Source organism: Harmonia axyridis, chromosome 1, assembly GCF_914767665.1.
Source record: "Harmonia axyridis chromosome 1, icHarAxyr1.1, whole genome shotgun sequence".
NCBI lineage: Eukaryota > Metazoa > Arthropoda > Insecta > Coleoptera > Coccinellidae > Harmonia > Harmonia axyridis.
Genome location: NC_059501.1, coordinates 14326265 through 14344990, shown reverse-complemented (window position 1 = coordinate 14344990; position 18726 = coordinate 14326265). Strand labels below are relative to the sequence as shown.

General features: G+C 35.0%; 1 protein-coding gene across 1 annotated transcript; it reads right to left on the bottom strand.

Moving 5' to 3' along the window:
• Positions 1–2262: 2262 nt before the first annotated feature.
• LOC123670574 (ejaculatory bulb-specific protein 3-like) lies at positions 2263–4179 on the bottom strand. The gene is made up of 2 exons (XM_045604073.1): positions 3948–4179; positions 2263–2621 (listed from the first exon to the last, which is right to left on the bottom strand). Exons 1-2 carry the CDS (start codon positions 4132–4134, stop codon positions 2425–2427), a joined length of 384 nt encoding a protein of 127 aa, XP_045460029.1. The 5' UTR covers positions 4135–4179; the 3' UTR covers positions 2263–2424.
• Between the last annotated feature and the right edge of the window lie 14547 nt (positions 4180–18726).

Here is an 18726-nt window from a genome sequence, read left to right as displayed (position 1 = left end):
TCATATAATTACTAAAGTTTTCCTCGTCCTTCCTCAATGCAAAAAACCAATTCGAAAATAGTCCTTTTGATTGTAACTCCTTCACTATTTAATACACCCCTACAATTGCATGTGTCACATTCTCCTCCTATTTTTTCTTTTCTTTCGTTCATTTCCAAGAGTGGCCGCCTTCCTTTTTTTGTTACAGCAGGGGGAATCCGAACTAATTTGTGAAAGGTCGAACTGTGTGAGACTCTTACTCACTAAACCTAATTTGCTGTTTAGAATATTCGAGAATTCTTTATCCAGGTCTGAAAGGGGTTGAATGGCCGAAATAGGGATTGTCTGTCATCTTTAGAGAGGCTTTTAGAAAGGATTCACGAGCTGAACCTCAGAGATAGAGGAATTATACTCAATTTTTATATGTCCCCAACATTATTAGATTACGTTGTCGGATTGTGATATATTTTCAAATCCACAATTCTACTATATCATTATGAATGTATATTTTATTGAATGAAATATATTCATTTGAGTGATTCCCGATTAAATATGCAAATTTGAATATTTGGAATCCCATATTTTTCGTCGAATTTGTAAAGGGTGTTTTTTTTAGAGCTATAGAAATTTAAATTGCAATAAAACAACGATGGATTATTCGATTGACATGAATTTTATTTATCCGCAAAATAATCTTGTGGCATTACATTTTAAATATGATTTCTGGCATATGACCGCCACAACTGGCTCGGATGTTGTCTAATCTGAACATCCAATTTTCGATGAATTTTTCCAACATTTGTGGCCGTATATCGGCAATATACGGCGAATGTTGTCTTCCAAATAGTCAACAGTATGTGGCTTATCTGCATAGACCAATGACTTTACATAGCCCCACAGAAAGTTAGCGGTGTTAAATCACAAGATCTTGGAGGACAATTCACAGGCCAAAAACGTGAAATTAGGCGGTCACCAAACGTGTCTTTCAATAAATCGATTGTGGCACGAGCTGTCTGACATGTTGTGCCGTCATGTTGGAACCAGTCCTGGACATCATGGTTGTTCCATTCAGGAATGAAAAAGTCAGTAATCATGGCTCTATACCGATCACCATTGACTGTAACGTTCTGGCCACCATCGTTTTCGAAGAAGTACGGACCAATGATTCCACCAGCCCATAAAGCGCACCAAACAGTCAGTTTTTCTGGATGTAACGGTGTTTCGACATACACTTGAGTATTAGCTTCACTCCAAATGCGGCAGTTTTGTTTGTTGACGTAGCTATTCAATTAGAAGTGCGCTTGATCGATAAACAAAATAAAATGGACGCAGTGCGCGATACGTATTCCGCACAGAACCATTATTTTCGAAATGAAATCGCACTATTTGCAATCGTTGTTCAGGCGTGAGTTTATTCATGATGAATTGCCTAACCAAACGCAGAATAAATCACTCAACAGCTGTTAAATCGGTCGCCATCTTGAACAGTAATGCAAACTTAAAGTTATATACCTCGAAAAAAACACCTGTTAATGAGCAGAATATTTATTATTTTTTGTTTCTACCTGCTGAAATCCTAGGTTTTGCAACTTTTCCTCTTTTAGTGTCGTCGGTTGTTTCAAGTCGTTTGGCGCGCTTGAAGTTTCTTCTTTGAATTTCTGATATATTTAGGTGCTTATTTCAATATTTTCAGAGTTAATATGAAGAGTTGATTCACTATGGGACATAAGAAGTGCGGTCTTTGGTGAGAAACTCGCGAATTGAGTGAAATATCGTATCACTGATATGTTTTCCTTTTTGCGCGCTTCATGTCAAATTTGATAGTACATGTTGGGGACAAATTGGCTTACTGAAAATGACATATGCTCCCTCTATCTATGTTTATTACTTTGAGGGTTGAACGGTCTTTTGGGGGTTATCAAGTGAAACAGTCATAGATACTGACGGTCATCGAAAAACTCAATTTGATGAATGACTTGATTCGTGGGATGCCTAGGCGAATAGGACATTTGATTTTAAGAAGAGTTGGTAATAGGGAGTATTGAATTTAGATTAATTTGTGGAATAACTAAAATTAATCAAAACTAAATAATCCATAAATTTAGATTTTTTCTATTTTCTCTCATCCTGCATAAAGGAAAGAGTAACAAATTTTTATCAAATATATTGCAGTTAGAATAAAAGAATATATTCATCTTATTTCCAGAACATAGATTGTTATTTCTTGAGAAACCTAGAAAGGCCAAGACTTTTGACGATATGTGTTTATTATAAATAATGACAGAAGTATAATATTTTTTTTTATTCGAACAATTCAATGAGATAAGAAAATATCATTTACAATTCATAATAAAATGCAGTAATTTTAATCTACTAATAATTATTACTGATCACATCTTGTTGCATTCAATGAAGTAGGAACATAGAAAGTAATTGTTTATCATCTTATAAAACTATTCCATCCTTTTTCAGTTCAACAGCATATTTGGTGACATAAACTTTCTTAGGATCATATTTGGCTTCCAATTCATTCCACCATTCACGCTTGTTCTGGATGAGGTGACGGATAATTTTCCTAGATCCATCTTTTTGTGCGGTCGTACATTTTTGGCAATCTGTCTGGAGGGCGTCCAACAAGTTATCTGAAAAAGTATAATTAAATTCTTAATCTTCACAATTGTGCTATAGGTGTCAAGTTCTCATTTCAATAACTAGAATATACTGTTTTTTTTTTAATGTATAACTCATTCAAACTGGTCATTTTTAAACGCTAGTATACCAAAATGTTCGATTATCTTTCGAGTAATATTGAATATGGATTCAAAATAATGAAACACACTATATCTAATTCATAAGTGATTCATGATCCATTAAATTGATGTCATTTAAAACCATCTAGATTCTGCTTTGGAATTATCTCCAACAAAATAAATTAATAATTAATTGTGAAATCAATTGAAAGATATAGAAAGACACAGAAAAACAAAATAAGAAAAACATCGAAGTGAAGTCAAGAACTTTTAAGCTCTTGTTTAAATTCGCACCTATAAAAGATAAAAAACAAATCAAAATCAAAATATCAAATTCGGCTCAATTATAATTCCCTTTTTTCCCTGTAGTAGATAATTCTATGAAAATATGGACACACGTGATACTTTCAAAACAACGTAATTCATAACTATATTGAAGGAATTTTCCCACGGATAAGAAAAATAAAATAAAAATAATAAATATATTCGTGAAGGTTCGATTTATAACGTTATATTATATTAGCATCGAGTCATGCATGCACGAAAAATATTCTAGAATCTGCATTCCATCCTGTCCTTTCTGTATCTTTTTACATATTGGAATTTACCCACTCTTCTTAACAAAAAAAAAACAAATACATTGTAAACGAATAATTCCGTGCCTCGATAGATATTCTGTGGTTTTAAAGATCATAAAAAACTTGTTTATTATTTCTGTGTATCAGGTACAGTATGTTCCACGTGAGCGAGTCTCTAGAATTGGTTACATAGGTATACTTCGAGCAATATAAAAAGTACAGCTTCCAAATGATTTCATGTCCTCTCTAAATGTGTTATCGAAAAAACTATTGAGCATGGAGGGTCATAACGAATAATCAGTCCTTCTAAAAAATCTCCGAATTTGATAGGTTTTCAAAATTAAGATAAATTTTGACCTATTTTTTTTTATTTAGACTTCCAGTTTTCACGAAAACGGAGATATTTTCTTTGTGGATTATTCTTTATGAAATTTTGCATTATTTTATGAATGCTCAGTAGTAATAACATATTTTTTTTTGGTAGAGAAGTGATTTTTTATGGCTCGCCTTCAATATACCACCTGAAAAGTGACACTTCCCTTCCTAATGAAAAAATATATTATTTCTGCACAAATGAAGTACAATTACTCACAGTGGATGTTTATCTGGAATATCTTGAAAATTATAAATTTGTACTTACTTTTCAACTCTAATCCATCTGGTCTGCAAGGCCCTTTGTCGAGCAAGCAATTCACATAAGTCTTAAAAAGCCTTTCATTCTTGATTATGGCATCTAGATCGATTTTATCATATTTATCTTCATATGTTGCAGGTCTTGACAAACAGACAAGACCGAAGAAGACGAAAATAACTACTGCGTATTTCATTTCAGCTCGCAAGAGATGGTTGAATGTGTAATCCTCAAGAGATGTTGCTTTTATATATAAATCAGATTCAGGAGAATCCCTGATGCCTGCTTTGATCTCATAAAAATCATCGAGTTTGACGCAAGGATATAATATTCCAAAACTTGTTTTTCGTACGGTCAAACCACTACTTCTGAGTATCGACCGGTAAAACAAAATTCCCGTAAAAGTCACAAAAAAAAATTCGCATTAATTTCGTTGAAATGGAAACTGAACAGCTGATTTGAATTTATTCAGTATTGGCGATAACCCTGAAGACTATTCACAGTTACAAATTAAAAACTCATTCACTCATCACATAACCTGTATTCAAGTTCAAGATCTACTCAATTTCGGAATTGTAAATTGAAAAAATTTTCAAATGGTAATTAATTCATCAGCGTTAGGATTAATATTGGATTCAATAGAATTTGAATTTTTTTTTGCGCCTCAGAAAAATGCTACAAGAAGAATCTTGAAATGGTTACTGCCCATAAACAGGCAAAATCTCAAGAGAGAATCTATACCTAATCACAAAAATATATATACACATCGAAAAAATTAGGAAAATGCACGAAATCTCAACGAAGTTTGTAGTTTTTTGGCCGATTTAAACAACTATTTTTCGAATTGTAGCCTGAATCTCATGAACATAAATGTTCAGACACCGTCCTCCTTTACTCTTTTTTTGTTATGTATCTACAGGGGTGAACAAAAAAAACTTTTTTCTCGAAAAATCAAATGTTGCCTCATAATATATTTTTTAAACAATTGAGATATGTATCTTTATTTTGAGAGGAATTTCATCACTTTGAATGATTTCATAATTAGTTCATTGTATTGAAGAATAGCAATAATCAACTTCATTTCATCGATACAATGTACTTTTTCGTCGATATGATGAAATCTCATTTTTTAAGGGATACCATATTTCATTCTGTATGTTCTTTCTGAAATTTGGTCACATTTTCCATGGAAAATGAACAATTTCATCAAAACTTCATTTGAATCGCCACCATTCATATTAGTTAATTTCAAAGTTACCTAATACAAAATATTGCAAATTAATGTAACTTTCATAGAAACTTGCTTCTAATTCGAAAATCTTACAATCTAGGTTTAGGAGTATAATAATATATATCATTTGGAAGGATATTTAATTCTCTCTCAGTAATTTTCAAAATAAACAGGGCATTCCATTTGAAGAAATACACTTTCAACCGTTTTTGTAGGTCTTGGTAACTCATCGAATTTTGAATGACCCTGTATAATTAGAAGCGTATTCCGAAACACGTACATGATGCCTATGCATCATATGATCATCCTATGATCCTGGCAATGTGCATCCGAAATTTCAGCTACCTAAGATTTTGGGTATGGAAGTGATGGATGTTCAATCAAAGCATGTTTTGCACAAAAAAAGAGGAAATCAAGTTTCCATCAGTGTCAAGTATTCCGAGTATTCATCTGCTTTGTCTCATATAGGTAGAGGGATTCCACAGGAAAGCATACTGGGGCCACTACTTTTTGTGGTATACGTTACAGTGAATCGGTGAAGCACAGTGGCGACAATTCGTTCAAATTGAGCCTAAACATGGCGAATGGGAACATAGAACGATAGAAGTTAAGATTACAATTGACTGAACTGACACACGTCAATAGCAAAATTATTGAGCCTGATGTTATTTTAATGAACACTCGTTATACAGAACAAATTTACTTGATTGAAGAATACTACAGTGGCTTAATAAAATGGGCCTTTCATTTTGAAAATAATCCCAAAAATCAGGTGAACGGAGGATGTAAGCAAAAAGCCGCCATATTTAGGCTCAGCCAATCAAAAACTAAGTGACCGTAATATACGTAAACGATATGGCAACTATTCTTCTGCATAATACCTTCATAACTTGTGCCGATGAGCCAAATATCATCTGAAATATAAATCTAAAATTCTAGAAAACATCCAGCAACTTCTCTTTTTTACTTCAACAACAATCAACCAGCGGTGTGAAAGTCATCATGTTAAGATTAATGTTTCAAAGACGAAATACATATTTTTTCCTTACAAAAGAAACGGATAAATAAAGCCATAACTCCTTTCATCACAACAGGTTTCAGTAGCCCTCGGTATCTCGGTGGATGAGTATTTGGATTGGCTTCCGCATAGCGGTCACTAATTAAACAATTGAACAGCATTATCTATACCCAGCATGTACTGAGAAATGAGCTCTCTGCTCCGTTTTTGAAATTATTTACTTTTCGAACTTTCAATCATACTGCATAAGTTGAACTGAAATATTCTGTTGGATATATATTCATTTATAAAATCACATGTTATTTTTTCATTAAACTAAAATTTGGGTTTCAGATTATTTGAATTTTTCTTCTCATTCTGAAATCTGTTGGAGACTACCATTCTCTGAGAAAAAAAATAAGTGGCTTAATAGTATATTCTAGAACAAATTGCAGAATAGTCTCCGATTCCAACACGAATGTGAAATTCAAAAACGAGCGACGTAGAAGCGAGTTTTCGAACGCATGAGTGTTGGAATCGAGGTTGAAATAGCCTTCTGCAACGAGAATTAGACGTAATTTTCTCTATTTCAGTCAAGTTTCGTGAAATATTATCGAAATTCCATGAAAAATTTAGATTATACATCTAGTGACTTTTGTATTGTATTTTGTACGTTGACAGATTATGGAATTTAAATTTGAATCGTCCGTTTCGAATTTCCAAGTAATTTATAATTATGCATTGAATTCGCGAATTATGTCTCACAAAATCGATTAAACACCCCACAAATAGAGAGAAATCGCGAATAATGTTGCATATCATTTCACTATATCCAAATTATATTTTCTTGACAATGGACTAGTTCAGTGATGTTGATAATACTATATTTGACACGATAGAATTAAAATATAGAGCAAAACTGATAAATCATTAAAAAAAATTTGAAAATCCATCAATAAATGACTGAGAAATAGATTATTTAAATTTACGTATTTTAGCGCGGAACGTCTTAGGTCTCCGACTCGTCTGTGACGTCACGCCACTTGCCTGTGATCGCTACACCATAAATTACGTTTAAATACTTAGCCGCGCCAAGGCTCTCACGCCGTTTGTAGTTGTACAGTGTAGTTTTAACTCGAGTTTTGTTTTTATGTCACCATAATGGAAGAAGGCTTCGTGAAAGGACAAAGTTATTTTTACTCAATAACTTATTTCAAACCAACTAACACCTTAGTATTTTTATTATCAGAAATAGACAGCTAGTACTGATAGGTACTTACATCAAATTGATCTTCACACACATATGAAGTAGTTTTAGGTCCAATTAAGTCACGCCTCATTAATTTGCACCACTTCTTCCTTTGATTCATGTCATTTGGCACATGAAAAAACAATTTATTGGGGTTTTTAATTGTCGTGCTTGCACATCATAGGCACAATACAATATTTGTAGGATTTTTTTTTTATTTCAGCCATTGTGTAACGAACAAAACACGACACGAACGGCACAAGTGATTGTACACCAATGAATTCGTAAGCACTCTGCGAATACCAGTCGCCTCGTGTAAGTGGCGTGACGTCACACACTAGACTATGAAATTATTCTTCCAAGCGCAAATTCAAAGTCCCATAACTTTTTCATTTCTGGAGATATTTCAATGATTCTTCCACATTTTTGTTTCATTTCACTTAAATTTTTAGAATTGATCCTTAACAAAAAAAATGAAAACTAGTTCATTGAAGTGTGTTGAAATTGAATAGGATCGAATGTCAGTTTAGGTTTAGACAACCACAAAACTAAAAATATATCTGAAAACAATGAGTTCATTACAGCACTGTTTTCAGTACGGATGAACTCATTACGATATTGAAATAGACAAAACATTTATCATCGCTATTATGTTATTGCTTTCATCAATAGTTTTTATTTTGTCCTTTATTAGCCATTCTCATGATTCGAGCCATCCGTTTATAAAACACATACATATCCTCATCCTTCATAATTGATATTTAAAAGTTCCAGAAGCTCTAATTAATATCCAATTTGTGCATGCATATTTCAAAAGGGAAATGAAAATACCAGAGAACGGTCAGAATTACAAGGGAACATTGTTTCGATGGCTTTTTGGATGAATTCCTGGGTTGCTTAATCAAGGATATCAGGACACAAACATAGTCATCCAAGCTTAATATTGTTTGAAGAGAGCTCTCGTATGGATTCAACATTAGAATATGCAGATTCCAAATTCAACTGATGCAGTTGCACAAAATTCTCTATTAAGTTTGACCGATCTTCTTTTTCGTCACAATGTCTGGTATTTTCAAATTTAGGAAAGGGAATGCTCGCATATAATCAAGTTCGATTCACTGATGACGAATCCGTGGTGAACACGATAACTCCTGGTCTCCTGAAAAAAAAAAGGCTAGAGACTTGACACATAGGCGTACAACTTTGTTTCTGCAGTTTTTTTTTTCGAAATTTATTGTAAAAAAATAACCTGGTAATATATTTATGATTCAAAGTATTGTCCATCACTGGCCACTAATTTCTCACATTTTTCAGGCAGCGTACGATTTCCACGTTGAAAAAAGTGGTCATCTTTTGAAGCGATCCACGAATCGATCCAATTTTTTTTTCAGTTTATCATAAGACTAGAAGTGCTGGTCAGCCAGGCCGTATGCCATTAATCGAAACAAGTGATAGTCCGAGGGAGCAACGTCTGGAGAATACAGCGGGTGGGGTAGGACAACTCATTTCAACGTTTCCAAATATGTCTTGACCACTTTCGCAACATGGGGTCGAGCATTGTCATGCTTTGAAATCACTTCATCATATCTCTCGTTGTATAGCGGCCGTTTTTCTTTTAAGGCACGGCTCAAACGCATTAATTGCGTTCGATACCGATCGTCTGTTATTTTTTCAGTCGGTTTTAACTACTCATAATAAACTACGCCGAGCTGGTCCCACCAAATACTTAGCATGACTTTGAAACCGTGAATATTCGGTTGGCCGTGGACGGGGAAGCATGGCCAGCATATCCCCATGAATTTCTGCGCATAGGATTATCGTAATGAACCCATTTTTTGTCTCCAGTCACAATGCGATTCAGAAATCCCTCCAATATTTGCCTCGCAAGCAGCTGTTTACAATCAAACAAACGCCTTTTAACATCTCTCGGCTTCAACACGTACGGCTCCCAATTTCCTTGTTTCTGAGTCATAACCTTCAGACGTTCAGGTGTTTTGAAATTGCTTGTTGCGTCACTCCCAATGATCCTGCCAATTCTTGTTGCGTTTGACACGGTTCTTGATCAAGTATTGCCTCCAATTCTGCAACTTCGAGAATCTTCTCTCTTCCACCGCCATGCTGGTCTTCGACGTCAAAATCACCGTTCTTGAAGCGTTGGAACCACTTTCGGCACATTCTTTCACAAATGACTACCTCACCATACATATGTATTTGAGAGTAATCGATGAGCCCCAGCCGCAGATTTCTACATATTAAAGCAGAAAATTAAAACCTAATATTTTTAGGGTAGATTAGGACCCCAAATGCGGTAGACTTCGTCGACGAAAAATACTCGACTAAGAGTTATCGAATATCATTAAAAAAATATTGTTTCAGTTATAACCACAGATCCTTTCCGTAGAGTTTTCCAAGTGAATATAAAATAATAATAATAATTTCATGCGGAATGTTGTAAAAATCACGTCTTCAAAATAAATATAATTAAATTGAAGTGAAAATTTAACAGATACAAGGTGGCTCAAAGGAATAGTATATAACATTACTAGCAAGGTAAGAGGGTTTTTACTGGCGAATGGAGGATATAATTGACGAGCCGCAGGCGAGTCAGTTACCTCCTTGAGCCAGTAAAACCCGTTACCTTGCGTGTATTGTTTTATATTTCATTTGTTTCCCATTTGTAAAAAGGTTAGATAAATTCCAAAAAAATCTCAATAATTTGTCTCAAATGTCGTAAGCTATCATAGACATTTATTTATATAAGTCTATGTAAGCTATGGAAGCGTTGCCATGAACATGATTATTTTTCTTTACATTTGTTTTGGCGAAAGCGAGAATGAATGTACCGAAAGAAATTATTGAGGCATCCAGTAGTGTAGCTTCAAGTTTATTATCTGCAAAATCAGCTTCAAGGTACGAGCGAGAATACGACGACTTCAAAAAGTGGCAAAACAAAAATAGTGTGATTGGGGTAACTGAAGATGTTTTGTTGGTCTACTTGAATCAGCTAGATTCAGCCCTGATACTTTATGGGCAAAATGGTCTATGCTGAAAAGCTGCTTAGAAATGAAAGAAAATGCCCCAGTTTGCAGGTTTGTTTTACTTAAAAAATTTATTGAAAAATATGACGTTTAGTTGTCATTTGCAGATTTCAAAAGATAATAGCGTTTCTGAAACGAAAAAATGAGCGTTTTACGCCAAAAAAGGCCAAGGTATTAAGTAAAGAAGAGGCTGAACAATTTCTTTTACATGCTTCTGATGACCAGTGGTTGCTGGCGAAAATTGTAACAATATTTGGGATTTTTGGATGTTGTCGATGTGACGAAATTCTCTCCTTAAACATGAATGATGTAGAAGATATGGGAAAATACGTTATATGACGATAAAACAAAATTTTCTAATGTAAATAATACTACTAACTTGTAAAAATTTTGCAAGTTAACTGTCAGTTTTACAAGTTAGTGACTTGATAAAATAAACTTTCTTGATTAATATTGTGTTTTTGGAAACTGACGTTTACAAATGAGAAACAAATAAAGTTTATATTTGTTTAACTTACTGCGTGAACGCAACGATTCTAAGGGACGCGAGAAATATGTCAATCGGTAGCCTGTCTCTTGGGAATTTAATCGCCATGGAGCGTTTATCGGAAGTGGTTCGCGCGTTGTGCGAATGCGAATTCTATAAAAATGGTAATTCTTCAACTTTAGCGCAAATTAGTTTATCCGATATTTCAGGTTTCCGTCACTCAATGATGTGCCAAGCATTTCTCTCATTCGAAAATGAAAAAAAAAGGTGACTGGTCCAACAGTAGATATACCGAAACCTAGATGCCCATGGTTATTGAGAATGGAAAAGAACTTGGAACGGGTTGATCTCTATGTTCGTGATGTTCCCGACCTCCCCATTAGAAAGCTTGCAAGTTCTGCTTTGATCATCGCTACACATCACATTCAGCACAAAGCTCTAAATCTGCACCTCTATAAAATTGGACTGATGTAAGAAACCCCAAACTGCCATAAAGATGATAGAATTCGTAAGGCAGGCAATTGATTGCATACAAACCTTTATCAGCATCTTGATTTTGGATGAAGTTCATTTTCACCTTGATTGCCACGAATAATCAAAGCTGTAGCTACTGGCATCAGAAAATCCTTCATTAGCCAAAGCTAACCGTATGGGTTGCAATGTCATCTCGAGGTAAAACATTTTTAAAGATGAAAGGGAAGTGAACACAACGTAAATTCAGAGTGTTAATTGAGGATGTAAGATGAGTTTGCATCTTTCCTGGCTATAACCAAAGAACATGATTCCAACAGGATGGAGTAACTTCACACAATGAGTCTCTGCAACGAATTCGTGAAATTTTTATTATCTCCAGGAGAGGTGACATTCATTGCAGGTCAATAAACATGGCCTATATATTGGCAACCGATATTGACATTCATTTAGGCCACTGGGACATGAAGGACAATGGCTTGATAGAATTGATTTCGACTATGAATTAATCAGCAGTAAATCGAAATCGAAACTATTGTCTTTCAATTGAAAATTACATATATAATTGGACACCGTTCGCAAATATTGAAACAGTGAGCGGTATATATCAATGTTTAATTTACTTGGAGTACCTAACATGAACAATTAAAGATCAAAATATCAGGTTTCCATCACTATTCTTCCAGAAATATTACTACTTTGTGTATTCCTGCTCATTTAACAACAAAATGTACACCAGAGGCTATTATTCTGGACAACCACTCATATATTTGTAAAGGGTGTTTTTTTTTAGAGCTATAGAACTTTAAATTGCAATAAAACAACGATGGATTATTCGATTGACATGAATTTTATTTATCCGCAAGATAATCTTGTGGTATTACATTTTAAATATGATTTCTGGCATATGACCGCCACGGCGGGCATGGATGTAGTCCAATCTGAACGTCCAATTTTCGATGACTTTTTCCAACATTTGTGGCCGTATATCGTCAATAACACGGCGAATGTTGTCTTCCAAATAGTCAAGGGTTTGTGACTTATCCGCATAGACCAATGACTTTACATAGCTCCACGGAAAGTAGTCTAGCGGTGTTAAATCACAAGATCTTGGAGGCCAATTCACAGGTCCAAAACGTGAAATTAGGCGGTCACCAAACGTGTCTTTCAATAAATCGATTGTTGCACGAGCTGTGTGACATGTTGCGCCGTCTTGTTGGAACCACAGCTCCTAGACATCATGGTTGTTCAATTCAGGAATGAAAAAGTTAGTAATCATGGCTCTATACCGATCACCATTGACTGTAACGTTCTGGCCATCATCGTTGTTGAAGAAGTACAGACCAATGATTCCACCAGCCCATAAAGCGTACCAAAGAGTCAGTTTTTCTGGATGTAACGATGTTTCGACATACACTTGAGGATTAGCTTCACTCCAAATGCGGCAGTTTTGTTTGTTGACGTAGCCATTCAACCAGAAGAGCGCTTCATCGCTAAACAAAATAAAATGGACGTATTGCGCGATACGTATTCCGCACAGAACCATTATTTTCGAAATAAAATTGCACTATTTGCAAGCGTTGTTCAGGTGTGAGTCTATTCATGATGAATTGCCAAACCAAACTGAGAATGAATCACTTGACAGCTGTTAAATCGGTCGTCATCTTGAACAGTAATGCCAACTGAAAGTTATATACCTCGAAAAAAAAACACCCGTTATTAACCTATAGAGTGTATAGTATATACACTATACAGGGTGTTCCTAAATTGAACGTACAAACGAAAAGGGGAGATTCCCTAAGTGAGTTTAAGAAAAAAAATTCCCATAAACATGGGGTCGCAAACGTTTCGTTTTCGAGATACAGAGTGTTGAAGTTTGAATTTTTTTCAAGTTTTTTTCTCATAGTATCTACACTTCACAAGATATTCAACTGAAATTTGGCATAGATATTACATTTGAGAGTTCTCACCACGTGACATGGCAATTTCGATAGAAGATCTACAGGGTGATATTTTTTCTGGATTGAAATATACTCCGCGCCCCTCCGGATTATTGCACTCACACAATAAGCTAAACTAATAGAAACTTTCTTTTGAGATACCTTGTACATTTGGCAATATTTAGGTGTTGTATAATAAAATACATTATTTTTTGCTATAGATGGCTTTAGCTAACTGGATCTCGCGTTGTACTAGTCTGATCGGGTTCTATTAGATGGCCTTAGAAATATGAGATTTCATGTACTACATAAACTTCTGTGGTAGTTTTGTGATCAGTTTAGTTAAATCGGAACTGCACTGTAAAAATTAGACCGAGTTCTCACCACGTGACATGGCAATTTCGATAGAAGATCTACAGGGTGATATTTTTTCTGGAACACTGCCACCTGTTCTTCTGCAGAACTTTTTTTTGGTGAGCAACTGTTAATTTGAAAAAATGTGAAAAAAAGCTTTGTTCTTATACTGAACTTTTTGGTCTCTTGTAGTTTTGTCGTATCTACCAACGATTCCGAGAAAAAAAATTCAAAAAATTCAAACTTCAACACTCTGTATCTCGAAAACGAAACGTTTGCGACCCCATGTTTATGGGACTTTTTTTTCTTAAACTCACTTAAGGAATCTCCCCTTTTCGTTTGTACGTTCAATTTAGGAACACCCTGTATATACTATATAGTATATATAGTGTATATATTAGGTGTACAACTTGGCTTCCGCCTTTTAGCAATATATAGCTGTAGTGGTAAGTGGTCTTCGAAATAAATAGATATCAGATATCATACAATGAGCCTAGGTATTTTTAAACATAACGCCATCGAAATATTAGTCGATTCGAGTCTGCATCATAGAGTTATTCTCGATTGAACATGTCAGCTCCCAAGCCAAATTCTCGTCATTTGCGAGCGGATTGATTTACTGCTTCAATATGAAAAAATCTACGGCTGAGACTCATCGAATGCTCTCACCTATGGTGAGGCCGCTTTCAGTGAAAGAACATACCGAGACTGGTTTCAACGCTTCAAGAACGGTGATCTCGACGTCGAAGACCAGCATGGCGGTGGAAGAGAGAAGGTTTTCGAAGATGCAGAATTGGATGCCTTTATTTATCAAGACTGTCAAAATGCAACAAGAATTGGCAGGATCATTGGGAATCATATCGAATATCGACCCAAGCGGTACTTTTTGATGCTGTGTTGTCTTCCTTTGTGAGCTTGACCTCTAGGGTCCCGCAGGGTTCCAATCTTAGACCCCTGATTTTTATTATTTATATTTGTGTTTTTGTTTTCATTTTTCTTTCAGCACATAAGCCTTTTCAATCAGCAACCAATGAACCAATTCAACCAAGTCGGAAGCTCGTTGAAAGTCAGTATGAACGCTATCAACCTGAAATTTTTCAGTGATAACTTTTGAAATGATAATATTATCTATACGACGACAGAATAGTATTTTGACCGATTTTTTACTGATGAAGCCATGTTGCTTCTCTATGAAAATACCCGATCAGCAAGTTAAAACCATGTTGAATAACTTTCAGAATATTATCAGTTCTTGAAAGTATTTCAATAAAGTCCATAAGTTTTTCAAATCTCCTACATCTTCAGACTCATGTGTAGGAATATTGAAATTTGTTTTTTCAGTTCTCTGGATATATTTAGCTCGAATATTTAACGAAGTTGGCAGTCTACATCGCAAATACGCCTTCTGAACTAAGAGGTCGATAATCAACAGGACTAAGGCCTATTATAAGAAAAAGAATATTGAACACAAATACTCTCTGAACCCGAACCGAATCATTTGCATCTCATAAAGTCAACAGCTCTTATTGAGTCATTTGTAGTAAGGAATATTATATTCTTAAATCGACTACAAGATCCTAGGGTGTATTCCATTGTTTTGGACTAGTTGCTTTGTATTTTCAGGAGGAATATTCAACTCCTTGCGGGTTAACTGAAATTTCATCGCTAGAATACACAGTTGTGGGAAACCTATTTAATTTAGAATCATTCAGAAACTTTGAGAAATACTGTTGGGCATTTTCGATAGATTTCATTTCGTTAGTACAACACGTTTCAGAATCGATTTTACACTGATCAAAAAACATTATTTTGAAATATTAAAGTTTGACCAAGTATACAGGGTGATTCACTGCATATTAGATGTTTATGGAAAACTAATCATAATTTGGTGCTGAAAATTTGTATGTTGGTGTTAAGACAATGATCTTCCTCCCTAAAATATTTTCAGATCTCTACAACTTCTGATTATATCGAAAAAAGACTATTACTTCCTTTTTTCAAATGGCACACCTATAAATAGTATTGCTTTTTTGATAACAATTTTAGCAATATGACATACCTTGGGTACCTATAAACTCAACTGTGCATAAGTTAATGCGATTCTAATGAAAACAATGGTGGCGGCGAGAACTCATACTTTTTGTTATTTTTGCAGATTTTTTTTTTTTTTCGAAAAAGCCTCCATTCATTTTGATTCTGCAAATATGTAGTAAAATAAGACTATTCGTGGTTTGGACCAAAAATATAGAGGGTGTGAATCAGAAGATCAGGAACTTGGACAACACAAATTCATCAAAACTCAATATGTATTTTCAAATTATAATATATATTTTTTATTATTTTATTCAATTCTAAGCATAAAAATAATGACTGTTACTCAAGAAAACCCTTTACCTAAAATGAAACTTTAAGAGTTATCGAGGAATAACTTCAAATGAGCAAAAACCGCAATTTCTAACTGTGTGGAGTAGTCTATGACTTTCAAGTTCTACCGACTGTATTACGTGCGAATGTATGGAATAAATTCATTTCCTCCAAAAAAACAAATTTTGTGGAAAATGCTGAAACATGTCAATTTATATTTCCGATTATTCAATTTTTGACATTCATGCGAAAGAGATGACGTCATTGGTGTGATATGTCATGTGACACCTCAATTTGAAGGTCACTTCACAATGTTTGTGTGTGCTCATAATTCTAATAGATTAACGATATATTATAATCTTCACAACATCCCATATCAATCCCAATATTTTTCAAAAATAGATATGTTGCTGTTTGGTGAAAAATATAAAAGGTGTCTCAAGAGGAGGTTTGAATGTAAAAGAGCGAAAAACAAAATAAGCCATTTTGTCGAAAAATATTCATTAATTATGAAAATAAACTATTTAGTAATTTATTCCTTGATACTTATATCTATTCTTAAGTTTACGACGCTTATTCAATCTAAAAGTCCTTAGGCATTTAATCACTCAATGAATGACATCCTCACTGGAGATTAATTTGCCTGGAATTTTTTCTCGAACTCATGACAAGGCACGTTGGACATATGTGAAGTTAATCCATCCTACAAGAACCATATTCTAGGTTATAGCCAGAAAAGTTCTGCAGCTCAGACATCAAAAACTCATCTGACATGATAACGCTATGAATTCAGATTAATTTCACGCCCCTTTCATCTCCAAAGTAGTAAGGGCCGATAATTCCTCGTGATGACATTGCTTCCCACACGGGTTTCGCTTTATCTAGTGTTAACCGCTATCCTAAAACTTTTTACCCATTTTTGAATGGAGGGAATGCTTGGTTCATTATTGAATTGGCGGAACCCCGAATATTGGAGAATTTCATTCGCGCTACAGTTGCAGAATTTTCATTTTTGTGAAATTCCATACGCAAAAAGCGCGATCTCATTCCGAGAAACTCTACATAGCAACTAGATTTCTAGGAGCTAGGCTACCGATTGAAATATACTCCGCGCTCCTCCGGATTATTGCATTGACACAATAAGCTAAACTAATAAAGGGTGTTTTTTTTTAGAGCTATAGAACTTCAAATGGCAATAAAACAACGATGGATTATTCGATTGCTATAAATTTTATATATCCGCAAGATAATCTGGTGGCATTACATTTTAAATATGATTTCTGGCATATAACCGCCACGGCTGGCTCAGATGTAGTCCGATCTGGACGTCCAATTTTCGATTACTTTTTCCAACATTTGTGGCCGTATATCGGCAATAACCCGGCGAATGTTGTCTTCCAAATGGTCAAGGGTTTGTGGCTTATCCGCATAGACCAATGACTTTACATAGCCCCACAGAAAGTAGTGTAGCGGTGTTAAATCACAAGATCTTGGAGGCCAATTCACAAGTCCAAAACGTGTAATTAGGCGGTCACCAAACGTGTCTTTCAATAAATCGATTGTGGCACGAGCTGCGTGACATGTCGAGCCGTCTTGTTGGAACCACAGCTCCTGGACATCATGGTTGTTCCATTCAGGAATGAAAAAGTTAGTAATCATGGCTCAATCACCATTGACTGTAACGTTCTGGCCATCATCGTTTTTGAAGAAGAAGGGACCAATGATTCCACCAGCCCATAAAGCGCACCAAACAGTCAGTTTTTCTGGATGTAACGGTGTTTCAACATACACTTGAGGCAAAGCTTCACTCCAAATGCGGCAGTTTTGTTTGTTGACGTAGCCATTCAACCAGAAGTGCACTTCATCGCTAAACAAAATAGAATGGACGTAGTGCGCGATACGTATTCCGCACAGAACCATTATTTCAGAATTAAAATTGCACTATTTGCAAGCGTTGTTCAGGCAAGAGTCCATACATGATGAATTGCCAAACTGAGAATAAATCACTTAACAGCTGTTAAATCGGTCGCCATCTTGAACAGTAATGCCAACTTGAAGTTGTAAACCTCGAAAAAAACACCCTTTATAAAATTTCTTTTGAGACACCTTGTACATTTGGCAATATTAAGGTGTTGTATAAAGAAATACATTATTTTTTGCTATAGATGGCTTTAGCTAACTGGATCTCGCGTTGTACTAGTCCGATCGGGTTCTTCTAGATGGCCTTAGAAGTATGAGATTTCATATACTACATAAACTTCTGTGGTAGTTTTGTGATTAGTTTAGTTATCTCGGAACTGCACTATAAAAAATTAGACCGATTGAAGAAAGCAATAGCCCAGAAGCGGCCAGCTGAAGAGGAATTTTGTCCAATCAGGCCACACATCGATAGTGAGCCAGAAGCTCAGGGAGCTTGGTGTCAACACGTTATCAAACAAAACGGCGCATATTTGACCTAAATCGGATCATTTTAATTATGTTAATTAAAGCCTTGTTTCGCATGATAAAATAATGGATGTCTTTTTACGAGTCTTTTTAGTACACCTTATAAATAATAATAAGATTTTTTTGGTACGTGTATAAAGTAATACATAATATACATCTTGTATATCATTATGTGTAGTTTCCTAGAAGATATCTTATTCATTAAGATTCCT

Bases quoted from the DNA above. Each gene is read 5' to 3' on its own strand.
- LOC123670574 (XM_045604073.1), bottom strand. From the start codon at position 4,134: ATGAAATACGCAGTAGTTATTTTCGTCTTCTTCGGTCTTGTCTGTTTG. The intron at 2,622-3,947 runs GTAAGTACAAAT...ATACTTTTTCAG, and splicing joins AGATGGATTAGAGTTGAAAA to ATAACTTGTTGGACGCCCTC.